This window comes from Tachysurus vachellii, chromosome 4, assembly GCF_030014155.1.
Source record: "Tachysurus vachellii isolate PV-2020 chromosome 4, HZAU_Pvac_v1, whole genome shotgun sequence".
NCBI classification, from domain to species: Eukaryota; Metazoa; Chordata; class Actinopteri; order Siluriformes; family Bagridae; genus Tachysurus; species Tachysurus vachellii.
The window spans coordinates 24,662,311-24,677,839 of NC_083463.1; the positions used below are offsets into that span (position 1 = coordinate 24,662,311).

At 36.9% G+C, this 15,529-nt stretch overlaps 1 protein-coding gene across 4 annotated transcripts in view; it reads left to right on the forward strand.

Annotated features, from left to right (window-relative positions):
* gnas (GNAS complex locus) overlaps window positions 1–15,529 on the forward strand; it is a 47,782-nt gene that overhangs the window by 18,030 nt on the left and 14,223 nt on the right. For 3 of the 4 annotated variants that reach the window (XM_060868485.1, XM_060868486.1, XM_060868487.1), the window contains 3 exons: window positions 3,224–3,278; window positions 3,383–3,502; window positions 6,543–6,640. In XM_060868485.1, coding sequence (XP_060724468.1) covers window positions 3,224–3,278; window positions 3,383–3,502; window positions 6,543–6,640 — 273 coding nt within the window. Of the gene's footprint in view, window positions 1–3,223; window positions 3,279–3,382; window positions 3,503–6,542; window positions 6,641–8,029; window positions 8,047–15,529 lie in introns of those variants that run through there. The other variant, XM_060868488.1, reaches the window with a different exon arrangement.

Consider the following 15,529-nt stretch of genomic DNA (forward strand, 5'->3'; position numbering starts at 1 on the left):
ACACACACACACACACACACACACACACACACACACACACACACATATATATATATATACAGACACTGAAGATTGAAGTTGCTACATTTATTATTGTGTTATTATTGAGCCTTATTGGCACCTCCACTGATGGAGCTTATTTACTTACTGTATTTAAGCCATTTAAGTGGATTATGTTATGGCAAATGCACTAAGTTTTCCCCTCAATTAAGCATGATTAGCAATCTCCTGATTAAACACAAACTTAATTGGAAGTCAAACTGAGATTGAAATACAAATAATGTAAGCTAGCACAACAGGACAAATGTTTAGTTTTCCAGAAGTCCCAAACTGAGAATGAATTATGCAACCTCAAATAGAGCATGAGGTTTGGAACAACTTGATGCTCCTCTTAACCAGACATTCAGTGTTAAGCTTACACAGCCATAGCAATATTAATCTGTCAGTCAGATTTTCAGTGTTCAAAAAGATTAAGTATGCATTCAAATTGATCATTTAATGAATCAGTGACCAAGTAGACAGGAAATTTCTGAGAGAATACTGTGGACAACTCTTTGTGGTTTTGTTTTGATTTTTAAGGACTGTGTATAATAATACTGCTTAAAAAAGGTAAAAATGTATCTATTAGTGAATGAAATATTCAAGTTGGAAATTTTACTTATTTGTTGAGAACAAGGGGGGGCACGGTGGCTTAGTGGTTAGCACGTTCGCCTCACACCTCCAGGGTCGGGGTTCGATTCCCGCCTCCACCTTGTGTGTGTGGAGTTTGCATGTTCTCCCCGTGCCTCGGGGGTTTCCTCCGGGTACTCCGGTTTCCTCCCCCGGTCCAAAGACATGCATGGTAGGTTGATTGGCATCTCTGGAAAATTGTCCCTAGTGTGTGATTGTGTGAGTGAATGAGAGTGTGTGTGTGCCCTGCGATGGGTTGGCACTCCGTCCAGGGTGTATCCTGCCTTGATGCCCGATGACGCCTGAGATAGGCACAGGCTCCCCGTGACCCGAGGTAGTTCGGATAAGCGGTAGAAGATGAATGAATGAATGAATGTTGAGAACAAAATGATGTGAAAATGGTCAATCGAAACCAACAGTATCAACCCACTGAGTTCTGGATTCAAAATCACACAGAAAATCAAAGTAAAAAATTAAGGCTGACCAACCTGCATGAAATTTATCATGACAATTCATGATGTTCGACAGTAGTGTGTATGGCCCAAGAAAGTGCATGCTCCTGATTAAATGTGATGTCCTGGGAGATCTCTTCCCAGACTGGTTTCAGGGTATCAGTGAGCTTCTAGATAGTCTGTGGTGCTACTTGGCAGCTTCAGATGCTCCAATACATAATGTTCCAGATATTCTCACCTGGATACAGGTCTGGAGCATGTAAGGGCCAGTCAAGATGCCACATAATGCTGGGCCTGGTCAAGTTCTGAAATTGGATATCAGGATTTTATCCTGGTACTTAACAGCAGTAAGGGTACTATTGGCTACCATTTGGAGGTCTGTGTGACCCGCTAAGGATATTCCTTTCCTGACCATCACTGACCAGCTGTCTAACCAGTCATGTTGGAGGATGTTGCAGGCATAATAACATTGTTGGACACTCATGCCACCCTACTAGAGCCCATTTCTGACAGTTTAGTAAGCATACATACCAGTAGCCTACTGAAGGTCATTTTGTAGGGCATATAAGGTTGTGCCATCCTGGAGGAGCTGGACTACCTGAACAACCTGATTGGGTTACAAGTACTGCCTCGTGCTAGTGACAAAAGTAGTGATCCTAACAAAACACACAATTAGAGACAAATTAGGCCAAAGAATGAAAGAGACCAATTGTCTGTGGCCATTCACTTTTTGAGGGTTGTCTTGCTGATGCCTTTATATGGCGATGCTTAATGCTTCCTAACTGGGTAGATTAATATTCCTAAAGATTAATTGACAATAGCGTGATAATTAAGTGTTGCCTTATTTTTTTTTGAGCTGCATATAATACAACTCGCCTGGTTCAGACATGCCACTGAGTGACCCATCCCTGTGAATGTTAATGTATTCTTTATACTATGCATATGAATGATAGCATCCAAGCATATGTTTTGGTTGTTTGCAAAACTCTACTACTACGGGGTTTGGAACTCTACTGTGGAGTTTGCCTTGTTGGCCAGGAGCTCTGTGGTGGAGGCCATCCTGTCTGCCTCTGGAGAGATCTCTGTGCTGGAGGCCAACCTGTTTGCCTTAGCATGGAATGAGACTTGGAGCACTGCTTTGGATGATGCCCTGCAGCCTTTAGAGAGGGCTTAGTGTTTGGGGTTGTACGGTTGGCCTCTAGAGTTAGCTCTTGAGGTTTGGAGGCCATCCTATTAGCTTCCAGTGGGAGTAATCGACCATTTGAGTCTGTCCTGTCGGCCTCTGGAGGGAGCGCTTGAGCATTGGAGGCTGCCCCGTTGACTTCTGGATGGAGCTCTCTAGATTTGGAAGCTGCCCTGTTGGCCTCGTAGAGTCTTATGGATGGGTCAGTCAGTCTAAATTGGCATAAGTGTCTGGGTGCCCAAATGCACCACTAATTTGGTACACAAAGTTCACTTCACCTCTAGTACTGGGGCTTTAAAGTAACACTATGAGCTACTACAAGCCCATGAGCATTAACAGGAAGGACTTGAGCCCAGTTCCTCTGTACACTTGGAGTCTGCAGGGCTCCCAAAATAAAAATTGCCTGCTGTCACAGTAATGCATAATATTCATTTAGGGAAAAATTATATTACACGTATTTATTGTTGGTTTGTCCCCTGCCTATTTATGGCCATAATTTGAAACCAGCTATACTCCAATTTCAATTGAGTATAGCAGTTAAATTCTTTTAGAAATTTGCAATGATTATGAGCCTGAAGCTTATCCTTTCAACATACCAGCTACTATATGACTTCTAATTGTGTACATTTGTGTAAGATTATTGATTTATTTCTCAGTCATTTTGTCTGGTTCTTCTCAAGGTTTTTACCTTGTGACTTGTTTATTAGGAACACTTAATTAATGTTTAATAAGCACTAATGCTGTTATTAAAATATGTTTGTTTATACTATTTTTATTTTTTGTGGAGTTTGTTGAACAATTCTATTAACCTTTTCACCGAGTCTTATTTTGTATTTTGATTGATTGGATGACAGTAAAAAATGCTTGATTTTAAATCTTTAATACACTCCAAATAACTGACAGGCTGTTTGTTTCACAGAGAGAAAAAACAGAAAATTCAGGATATTAAGAATAACATAAAAGAAGCTATAGAGGTAAGTGTTTATCCTCACAGATCATTGAGTGAATTTTCAAATGCTGTAAGAAATACTATATTTAAAGATGTGCTTTAACCATGTGAAAACTGCTCTTTCTACAGACTATTGTGACTGCAATGAACAGTTTGGTACCTCCAGTTCAGTTAGCCTGTCCAGCAAACCAGTTTCGAATCGAGTACATCCTCAATTTAACCAATCAAAAAGACTTTGAATTCACTTCGGTATGTATCATGATCATTTTTTAATACCCTGTGTCATACCACTGCAGTAATTAGCACTTATAATAATTATATAATCCACAGTGTTATTCAGGGTCTTCTTGTGCTTTGCCTACTTTAGCAGGTACTTTTCTTCATGAGATGACAGGGGAGAGACTCTAATCTGCCTTTTAAGATTTAGTTATGTTTTTCTTACTACAATGTTGCTATAGGATAATACTATTGCTTTTATTTTTTTGGGAATTTTGGAAATGGGGCAGAAGCATTGGAAAGTGAATTGAACAACTGAGTGAAACAATGTGCATGCTTATGAGCCTAGCAAACCATTATATTGTCTAGGCATTCTTCATAGAAGTCTAAACTAATAGGATCACACTAAGGATTTTAAGCCAGAAAGTTTTGTACAATATTACAATTTGAGTCCTATATATTACTTGAATTGGTTTTAAACTCACCAGTAATAGTAATTGCAGCATAATACATCATAATAATAATTGCACTTGCTAAAAGCTATGCTCAAGTCTCATTTATTATGCTGTGGGTAATTTCACCCAGATATCATAAACTTAAACCTAAAAGCTCAAACCCAAAATCCACTAATTTGCAAGTGGAACTTAATGGACCTGGTTACTTAAAAATATATCCACCTGCATACAGTTAGCTTTCAACAGGCACTTCACAGGGTTTACATTGAGAAAAAAAACATTACAAAAAACAATTGCTAGAAATAAAAATACTATGTTACTATGTTAAAAATACTAAGGCTAACTAGTCCTAGGGTTTTATTATATCTTCAGAATTGTGGTGCCAAACTATACAGCAGAGTGTGAATTTATATGTTGATTAAACACATATCTGTTAACAATATGGCTGCCATATTTCAGTAAATTTAAAGGAGGTAGAGCTGGATTACATAAACAGTTGTAATACATGAACTCAATTCAATAAAAGTTTCTGAGCATGTCTGCAAAGGTTCAGATGTATTCATTAAAAGGGACTGTATTTAGGTCCAAACAGCTGTTTCAAAGTCCATTTTGAGATTAATGTATTGTCGCTCTATTGATCTGGATAATCTGACATGGATGCTGTAATCATCATTGAATTACTAAAAATAAAACATGACCACTATGTCTATCAGATTTCAGCAGTCAAACAATTAGAACAATACTTGATATGTATGTTCATATAAGATCTAATATAAGACAAATAAGCATCTGTTTACTAGATACAGTATGCATGTATGTATGCAATCACTTTTAATGCTATGCAGCTAGCTAATATGCATAAATATTGGCTTTGTTTTCCCGGGAAAAACTTATCTGAAAAAACTTGCTAACAACAAAGCAGACACCACACAGCTAGGTAAAATAACACTCTCAAGGGAAACACATGGCAGTTTCTTAGAGCAGAGGTTCTCAACTGGTTTTGTTCCAGGACAGATATTTTATAAACATTAAGTCTTGACCCAACACCACTACACTAAGATTTGTCATATGTACTTGAAGGAATGCATATTAGTTTGCTTACCCAATTTCCCCCTGGGGATTAATAAAGCATTCCATTTCTGATTACATTTAAACAGGGACCTAATAATAGTACAGAATCTTGAATACAAAATATTTACAATTATATTTTACATTTTCATTGATTCTATTAATATTGATGTTAGACAATTGACAATTGTGTTATTCACATTTAATTGCAGCAACCAAAGGTCAGTTATTTTCAGTTACTCCAACAGCAAATGCAAAGTTTCCATCTAGTTACCCTTTCTTTGTAAACTGAACCAAGGCTTTCTTATTCTAGCAGTTCTATAAAAATAAGAGACGAAAGCAGTCCTTCTCAGCTATTCTTTTTAAAGATATTACAAACAAGTAATATCAAATGGCAGCAATTATTTTTATATAATGCTTCTTTTGCTATACGTGTTTTACTATATTATACACTATAATACACTAACCATCCACTTTAATAAATATACCTGCTTGTTAATGCAGCTATCCAACCAGCCAATCACATATCAGGAGAATAGTGCAAAGAATCCTGTATATACTGTATGTCAAGAGCTTCAGTTAATGCTCACATCATGTTAGAATCAGAACGAAGAAAAGGTGATCAGAATCTTTGGGACTTTGATTGTCGCATGGATGTTGATACCTTAAGTTCCATAGTTTGTGAATTCTAAATATTGGTTTGATAGTAACATTTAAATTATAAATAGAAATCCTGCTGTGCATTTAATGAACTATTTGTGTATGTTTGTGAATGCCTCGAAACAGCATATTTTTGCCATCAAGTGGAAGTGGGCAAGTGCAGCACTTCAACAATGTTACTAGTCTGGGTCTACTTATTTTGTCATTTATTTATTCATTCATTTATTCAATTTAGTAGACATTATCTCCTGGTCAAGTTTGTGGTTGAAGAGACTGTGAACATTCACACCCTCATTAATCCTCTAGGGGAAATTTAGATATGCCACTTATCGCTATGTTTGTGGAAGAAAACCAGTAAAAAAAACCTTGTGTATACATGGACAACATTGGCACTGAGGATTGGACCAGGGATCCTATGAGCAGTGAGGTGGCCACACTATCTTGCAGCACTGCTGCACCCTCCGTTGTGACCTTTCACATCTAATTTATTGATTGATGAGATGACATAGGCAGACAGTCTAATGTGATCATCACCCTTGCATTGATAATCATAGTCATGCCATCATCTGGATGTAAGGAAAACATTAAACCTTGCAATAATGTGGCTCTACAAGACTAGATTTAACTGAGACATCCTTTACTTTAAATGTTGTTTATAAAAGGATACAGAATTTCCTTTGAAACAATATGTGAAGGCACTATTTGTGATTACTGCCATATCAACATAGTATTGATATCAATAATGTTATTGACAGTATAGCATAGATAAATGTGAGTATTAAAAAACATATACCTCATGTTATATTACACATCATGCCAAATACTAATTAGTAAAACCCTAGTTTATTTTCCTTTTCTTATGCTCAGACTTTTTCCATCTATTTTGGCAGGAATTTTATGAACACACAAAGACCCTGTGGCAGGACGAGGGAGTAAGAGCCTGCTTTGAGAGATCCAATGAGTATCAGCTGATTGACTGTGCTCAGTAGTGAGTATAGAGTTTTGAATCTTCCTCTTTCTCTTTTGCTCACTTTCTTTCTCTCTCTCTTTCTTTCCCTGTTGGTAAATGGTGGGCTTTAGATAACCTGACCTTAATTACTATCTCTTATCTAAAAACTGTATTGCTTTAAATGTTTCCCATTATACTGTGATTTAGATCAGGGTTCTGTTTACAACCAGAGATCTTTGTAACTGTTAAAAAGAACCACCTCATTACATATCCTAATATAAGCCAACAATTTAAATATTAGTCTCATTATAATTATGAGTTGAATAGTATTTTGGCTGTTTATTGTATCCATGAAGCTTTGTTCTTCACCTTTTCTTAACCTTTCATTTATAAACCAGTCATTATAATTATTTATAGGCCTTACTTTTGAGTAATTAAGTGACCAGTAATCTCTATAAAACATATAAAGCTTTTCTAATGGTAGGTCAGACATTATAGATGAGTGGTCCTCAGATCCCACTTTGAGGAGCATGGACCAAAGACTTAAACTTAGCATATGGATTCAGATTAATTGAAATTAAACACAGGCATATCATCAGTCCTCTTTGTGCAAAAGTTGTCAAGAGTTTCTGTTTAATAGTTTACTAACCTTTGCTATATTGTACTGGTACTTAAGCATCCCACAAAGTAAGTTGAAAAATTGGAAATGCATTTAAATATTTTCAGAAATATGTACTACAGTTCTCTTATACTGTTCCTCTTGTTTTCCTTTGAGTTTTTGAAGAAGCGCTAGAAGAGAAGAGTCTGTGTTTAAACAAAAGCATATTTGATAAATGTTAGCTTTTTACTCTTAATCATTTCTTAGCTTATTTAGATATTTATGTGCCATGCCACTGCTAATTGAGAAGATAAACACTGGAAGAACACTATGATTTCTAAGAAGGACTGGGAATTTTGCAACTTTTTGATAAAATGTGTCCCTGTGTTCATACTAAATCAATTCCATTCTTGTTTTGCACATTAGATTTTTTAGTATGGTGAAAAAAATATCTGAAAAGTATGTTTGAAAGCATTATGCGCATACTAAATGGCAAGCTGCTCAATATTGTCTGTCTTTGTTTTTCTCTAAGTTGGTTGTTGTGGATGCTAGGCTGAGCTGTTTAGACTGGAAGTGCCCCATCCTTTCTGTGTGCTTATATAAACACAGAGCACAGAGAGAGAGGTTTAGGTCTCTCTTCCCTTAGTCTGTTCACAAGTAGACAGCAGGAGTGTGTATGTGTAAGAGACTAAGAGACACAAACAGATAGACAAGGTGGATTTTTTTTTTAAGAAATCTTGTCAGCAAAGATGACTCTTGATTGAGTGTTTTACCAATAAAAGAGTGTTGCAAAGAAGGAAGAAGACAAAGAAAGAAAGTTCAAGAAGAAAGGCTCAAATGGAGAATGGTATGGTTACTTAAAGCACATGCATGGTTATCTGGACAATATTTTGCCTATATTGTTTTCATTCTTCCTTACAAAAGCATTTTAACATTTGGCCTGGCAGCTGCTTTGCACAGACCTGTTCAGGTCATTCCATAAATTTTCAAATTGATTTAGATCTGTACTCCAAAACCTTGATCTTGGTTTGTTGATTTGAAGGTGTGCTTCAGGTCACTGTTTTATTTTTATTTATACATTTTTTTGCCATCCCATCAGAAGAATTTAGGAGATTGTTGTCACATGTAAGGAGCAACCAGTGCTTACAAGTTGCAGTGCTGCTGTAGGGCTGTTTTCTCCTAGTCTTCTCATAGATTTAATAGGGTCATCCTGTTCTTAGCAATGTCACTGTTGTGCCAGATTTTCTCTTTACAGTTATTGTCTTTACAGTGTTCCAATGTCAATTTTTGTAGCCCTCTTCTGATTAATATTTTGAACATTGCGATCATATGCCTTTTTGGTAAGCTCTTTGAAGCCCATGGCTTAACAAGTTGGACATTACCAAGATCACGTCAACACGTCTTACTTTTAAATCTAAAATTCATTTCATTTTAAGCTTTTTTATTTTTTCTTTAAACCTTTATCTTATTGGTCATATTGTTTTAAAATTCTGAAAATGTTTTTGATTATTATTGAGTTTCACTTTATGGTGAGTATTTTGACACCAAATTTGTAAAGATGTGGTATTAAGTGAGTGGAGGTAAAAAAGGAATAAGTAAAAAAGAGGATTACAAAAAAAAAAAAACAACAGATCCATATCAGCAATCATAACTTACAACTGTTTGATTAAACCAGGATTACCTTCTTAGAACTGATTGAGGTGGCCATATTGGGTACAAATATCAACATGATTTTAATAATTAGCAAAAACCTGTATCATGTCTGGACAAGAAAAAGGAGCCATTAGACAGTTTTTGGTTTTATCCTTCCCCGAATGCCCAGCTATGGTATCATGATGAGCACATGTAATAGATCTTTGGTACCAGTAACCAACAATAACTATGTTCAATTCAGTTCTAGTTTATTTGTATAGCGCTTTTTACAATTGACATTGTCTCAAAGCAGCTTTACAGAACATAAACATAGAACAAACGGTTAATATAAAGAATAATATAAAGTTTAATAGAATATAAAATTTAAGATTAATATTAGATATATTTAAATGTGTATGTATTTATCCCCAATGAGCAAGTCTGAGGTGACTCAGGCAGCAGTGGCAAGGAAAAACTCCCTTAGATGTTAAAGGAAGACACCTTGAGAGGAACCAGACTCAAAGGGGAACCCATCCTCATATGGGTGACACTGGAGGGTGTGATTATAAATATACAGTCTGACAAATGTTGTATTGATGCAAAATATCACATGGAGTTCACATCTCCTCAGTGGTATCGCAGAATCCAACTGGAGCTGGTAGATCTCTAGATACCTCAGGATTCTCAGAGTCGTCCTCATCTCAGTGGAGGTAAAAAAAATCTTCATTGCAATCTTCTTCGGATCTGGTACAATTTCTGGATGCCTCAGGATGGGTAGAAAGAGAGAAGCAGTGGAGAGGGATTAACATAGCTGCTGTTCATAACTATGTTTAAGTATCCTGACCCATTCCCAAACCTCCATTACGCACTCTTACTATTGCCTGATTCCCTGGGCAATTTGTCCCAAGCATTAATGGATGGGCGAGATAAGGGTTAACTGTTCTCTTGACTGTATGCTTTTGCCAGCAGAATTTAATAATAACACCAGCAGATACTCAAGAACATCCCTATGCACACACTTCACCATCACTAATCACGTATTTCCCAGTTACACATATCGAATTAGGTTTTGATGGACAGTGGTCTGGTAATACCCTGAGTCCACCAAGGACCGATGTGTACTTTCTTGTATACACAGTTCCTGTTCAACTGGGGAAGGCTTGCAGCACTTCAGGATTCCAGTTCATTGTTTCTGCTTACATGAGGGGATGCTGACCCTGGAAGTGCCTGGTGGGATTCTTGAAAACATGCCTGGATTTTGCCCTGGTTCTGGTGGGAATAATTGGGAAATGGTTTCTCCAATGTAGAGAGAATGAGGAATTATGGAGTTAAGTAGATATGCAAGCGTGGAGGGGTTGCAGGTAGGAAGGAAACTGGGTTTGGAGGGCTGGTTTTGAGGCTCCCACACATCAATTCCATGAACTGTATGACCGGTAGTGGAATAGGACAAAGAGAGAAGGAGAGAAGGAGGAAAACAGAAGACACCTAGACCAGTGATCCCTGGCAGATAGGTATGCCAGGTATGCTTGCCAGTGGCACTAGTCCCACTTTGCTGTTCTTATCAAGAGCCAAGCGACCAATTAATCCAGTTTGACCAGCTTGATGATCTGTTCTGCATCCCCACTACTCTAATCAGCCATCAGCAACAGAAGTCCTTTGCTAAAACTCCTTTTGGTATGGCATATGTCACAGCTGAGACATCTGTATTATATTAGTTCTCTCCAATTCGGTTTTATTCCAAGTAAATCAAACTCAGGAGCTGAGCTTGCATAAAGGTTTAAAGAAGATAGCAGACATTTCTGCACAGAAAACACTGATGGCTTTTGAAACCTTAAGAATTTTATATCATCTATAAGAAACATTTGTGTCAGCGTCCTTCCTTAAGCAGTATAGAAGAAATGGCAGTAGAAAAAATGGTACTGCTAAAAAAATAAAAAAAAGCCAAAGTACTGTCCTAAGCTTCATGAAATAATGAAAGATTGGTTTGGATTGATAATCTTCAGATGAAAGTTAACATAAAATAAATGGATAAATAGCTTTGTTCAAGCACAAACATTATCAATCAATACTTTAAATTTATCTAGTATAATTGGATAATGAAAACATATTCAACACCAGAAAAGTTGATATAAATATAAATAATAGTGTGCAACCCATGAGGGAATAATTTAATTATATTTTGCACTGTGAGCAGCTACGGCTATTTTGGAAAGAATTAGTTGGCACAATGTACAAAGTTTTTGGTAAGGAAATCCTATCTACTGTACCACAAGATCTTTAAAATACTTGAAGTTTGTTTAAACGTGTCTATTACATGCTAAAAGCCTGATTAATTTGCTCTCTGGGTTGGTGTTGTGGCCTTGTGTATTATGTGGCTTTTGCTTCAAGTCATATTAACACTCATCTGCATGTCTATGGGTGTATTTGTGTGTGCGCATGTCTCACAATCTCCTCCGGCTATATCACTCTCTCTCACTCTTGTCGGTTACAGGATTTACTGAAAACACAAAGAGCCAATCCAAATAAGTAGACTGGCAGTAATAAGACACAGGTGAGAATCATCAAGGAATCATGGGTCAAACCTGCTGCTTTGACCCACCTCTTCTCTATTCACAGCTGATGCTCAACCATGTCCCCACTGTCGCAAATATAAGTGGGCAGGGATAAATGGTTCTATTCTTTCTGCCTGTCATTGTCTATCATTTGTGTTCATTTTTACTTAATTTACAGTATTTCATTATAAATTCATTATAAAAATATTTTGGGAGCCATCAATTTATTTTAAATATTTTTCAGTATTATTTAGTCTATTTAAGGGTGCATAAAGTTTAAATAGAATTTTACATTTTTTTAATTTTGGAACATTTTAATGACTTTGCCTTAATTTTTTTTTTTTGTTTTTTTTTTTTACCAGATGTTAAATAACTTTTAACTAAACAATAATGAAACAATAATCAGTACCATTATCAGTGGAAAAATGTAAAGATTTGAAGCATACCCCTGGACTAATACTTGTTGAAGCAGATTTTGATTTTATTACACCAGTTTATTTTATTAAAACTTGGTCAAATCCACAGTCCTGACTGGAAAAAAAGCAGCTTTAAAGCATGATGCTGCCACCATCATGCTCCACTGTGAATGTAGAGTTCTTGTGGTCTTGTGCTTGAAAAATATGAGAGATGATAAATATGAGAGCCTCAACTACTACAAATAACCAAGGTACTTCAACAAAAACCTTTGGAAAACACAGTAATCAATATTAGAGAATAGTAACCACTGTAGCACTAAAGAAGATTACAGCTAAAATAGATGAGGGTTACAGCTGGGATACAAATGTGTGTTACAAATGGTAGATGTCTAGGTAAGCAGATACAAATATACACCTACCATCCACATTATTAGGAACACCTGTACACATGAGAATTCTTACAGCTATCTGCATGGGCTACAACAACAAGATTTTATTGAGTTTTACTTCTCAGCCAAGAATAGGAATCTGAAATTATCAGATTTGGTCATCAAATCTGGACAGTTTCATTTTTCCTAATCTTTAAATGTCCAGTTTTGATTATTGAGCGCTATTTATGCTAGAAAACAAAAAACACCATACCTCCTGAATAATATGGTGTTCAGAGAAAAGGAATGGTCTACAGTTTCAAAATGTCCTTCAATGGTAAGTTTTCTCATGAAAACAAGAGGGTGTTGAGGAACAGGTGTACAGTTGTGTTCAAAATTATTCAACCCCCACTGAAATTGATTGTTTTGGTCGGTTTGACATTGATTATGATCATTCAGTCATCCTGCTTACAATTAAATCAAAGAGGCACATGTAGGTCAGACAAATATAACATAACATTTATAATGAAATAACCACAAATGTCTTTTCTGAGCTCACATCATTATCAGTTTTATTCAACCCCCAAGTGACATTCAATCTTAGTACTTAGTACAACACCTTTTACAGTTATAACAGCTTTTAAACGTGAAGCATAGCTTGACACAAGTGTCTTGCAGCGATCTACGGGTATTTTCGCCCATTCATCATGGGCAAAAGCCTCCAGTTCAGTCACATTCTTAGGCTTGCGCACTGCAACTGCTTTCTTTAAGTCCCACCAGAGGTTCTCAATCGGATTTAAGTCTGGTGACTGCGATGGCCACTTCAAAATGTTCCAGCCTTTATTCTGCAACCATGCTCTAGTGGACTTGGAGGTATGCTTGGGATCATTGTCCTGTTGAAAGGTCCAACGTCTTCCAAGCCTCAGGTTTGTGACGGACTGCATCACATTGTCATCCAATATCTTCTGATACTGAAGAGAATTCATGGTACCTTGCACACGCTGAAGCTTCCCAGTACCTGCAGAAGCAAAACAGCCCCAAAGCATGATTGACCCCCCGCCATGCTTCACAGTAGGCAAGGTGTTCTTTTCTTCATAGGCCTTGTTCTTCCTCCTCCAAACATAGCGTTGATCCATGGGCCCAAACAGTTCTAATTTTGTTTCATCAGTCCACAGAACACTATCCCAAAACTTCTGTGGTTTGTCCACATGACTTTTGGCATACTGCAGTCGACTCTTCTTATTCTTTGGGGACAGCAAGGGGGTGCGCCTGGGAGTTCTGGCATGGAGGCCTTCATTACGCAGGGTGCGCCGTATTGTCTGAGCAGAAACTTCAGTACCCACATCTGACAAATCTTTTCTCAGTTCCTCAGCAGTCACACGGGGACTTTTCTCCACTCTACGCTTCAGGTAGCGCACAGCAGTCGAAGTCAGCATCTTCTTTCTGCCACGACCAGGTAGCGTTTCAACAGTGCCCTTTGCCTTGAATTTGCGAATGATGCTTCCTATGGTGTCTCTTGGTATGTTTAACATCTTTGCAATCTTCTTATAGCCATTGCCCTTCCTGTGAAGAGTAATCACCTGTTCTCTTGTCTTCCTGGACCATTCTCTTGACCTCACCATGTTTGTAACCACACCAGTAAATGTCTAGAAGGAGCTGAGTATCACAGTCATTTTAAAGCTGCCTAATTGGTGCTTATTAGGCTTTATTGCTGCTCCCTGATATCCACAGGTGTTTTCAATACCTGATTGAAAACACTTCATTGAACCTCTGTTCTTCAGAGTGGTAGTCTTTAAGGGGTTGAATAATTATGTCAATGAAGAATTCACAAAAGAAACATTTACTACTGTATTACAAAACTAATTGATGTCATTTTAGTTGCATATGGTTCTTTAAGAAGTCCTTGTAGGATTTCATTCTGAATACAATTACAAATGTACACTAAATTCCCTAAAACCATTTACAGCATTGGGGGTTGAATAATTTTGAACACAACTGTAAATGTGAGGCAATAGTATGTTCCTCATATTCTTGTCTATGAGCATTCATCCTTATGGGCTCCAGAGAATTGAATCTTGCTTTATACAGAGTTTACATTGGCTTTGTCTGCTCTGAATACTTTCTTTTCAGAGTTTTATTGACACATCTGGTTCTGTTTTCAGTGTATTTGACTGTGAATATAATATATTCCCAAACAACTAACTGAATAGCAAAGTCTATTTGTAGCTAACAATCTACATACTCTGCACTGTGTTTTGATGAGTGTGCTAATTTAGCTTGATTACAGTTAATTAGTATCCCCTTGTTTTAAAGGACAGCACACCATACAGATTTTCTCCATGTTTGCCTAGCTTTCCCCCATAGTTCATACTATACTAAGTGGAAAACTACAAATAACCATGCTACAAGATATTTGCTCATGCAATCAGTGCCTGAATCTCTTGAATACAGAAGACGGGTACCTGCAATTTGCTCACTGAATTGCAAGTGCCACTGCTCTGAATGGGCATCTTTGGCACTAAAATGTCATGCTCTGTGTGGTATGAAACACAGGGCTAATGCATACTAACAAAGACATCTTGGCTTATAGACCTGATGTGGCAGGCAACACTACAATAAGCATCTCTTTGTCGTGAGTACTTGCAGTCACTAAGACAATTATGAACGCCACTTTATATCAGATTATTCTTGAGACAAATGTCCAAAAGGCCATCTGTCCAGCAGCTTATGCCTTTGCAGAAGATCCCAAGCACATCAGCAAATCGATAGCTGAATGACTAATGATAAAAAAAAAATCATTATTTTGGAATGGCCATGTCAAGAGTTTTGCCCAAATTTGTCCAAAAGATTGTAAAAGACAATGTAGTTGTTTATGGTGGCCTTAAATGTTACAGAATATTCTACTTATTTTGCCCAGCCTGAATATTGGTCACTTTTGTTTATAGAAATTGGTGAGGACCACATAATTGTGAGGTAGCTCCTGATAAATAAAAAAAAGATGATTGGTATATACATGCTGTGATAGTTAATTATTCCAAGTACTACATTATACATCATTACAAATGATATCTCAGTCAACTTTTGTCATAGCTCAGAGGACTTTTGTTATTATGTTATTATACATTTGGTCGATACTAATGACATTTCCAATTAGGGATGGTCTGGATTGATTTATTGGGTAATATATTTTCGTTTATTAAAACATTTGCTGTAAAACAAAAGCTTTCATGAACAAAAAGGCTATGTGCCTTAAATAAATTAAAATATTATTTTTTAATAGTAGCAGCAGTCAGTAAGTTTTACAATTGTTGCAAAAGTTCATAATAACTCTAAAAATACATCAAGATAAAATTGGGCTATTT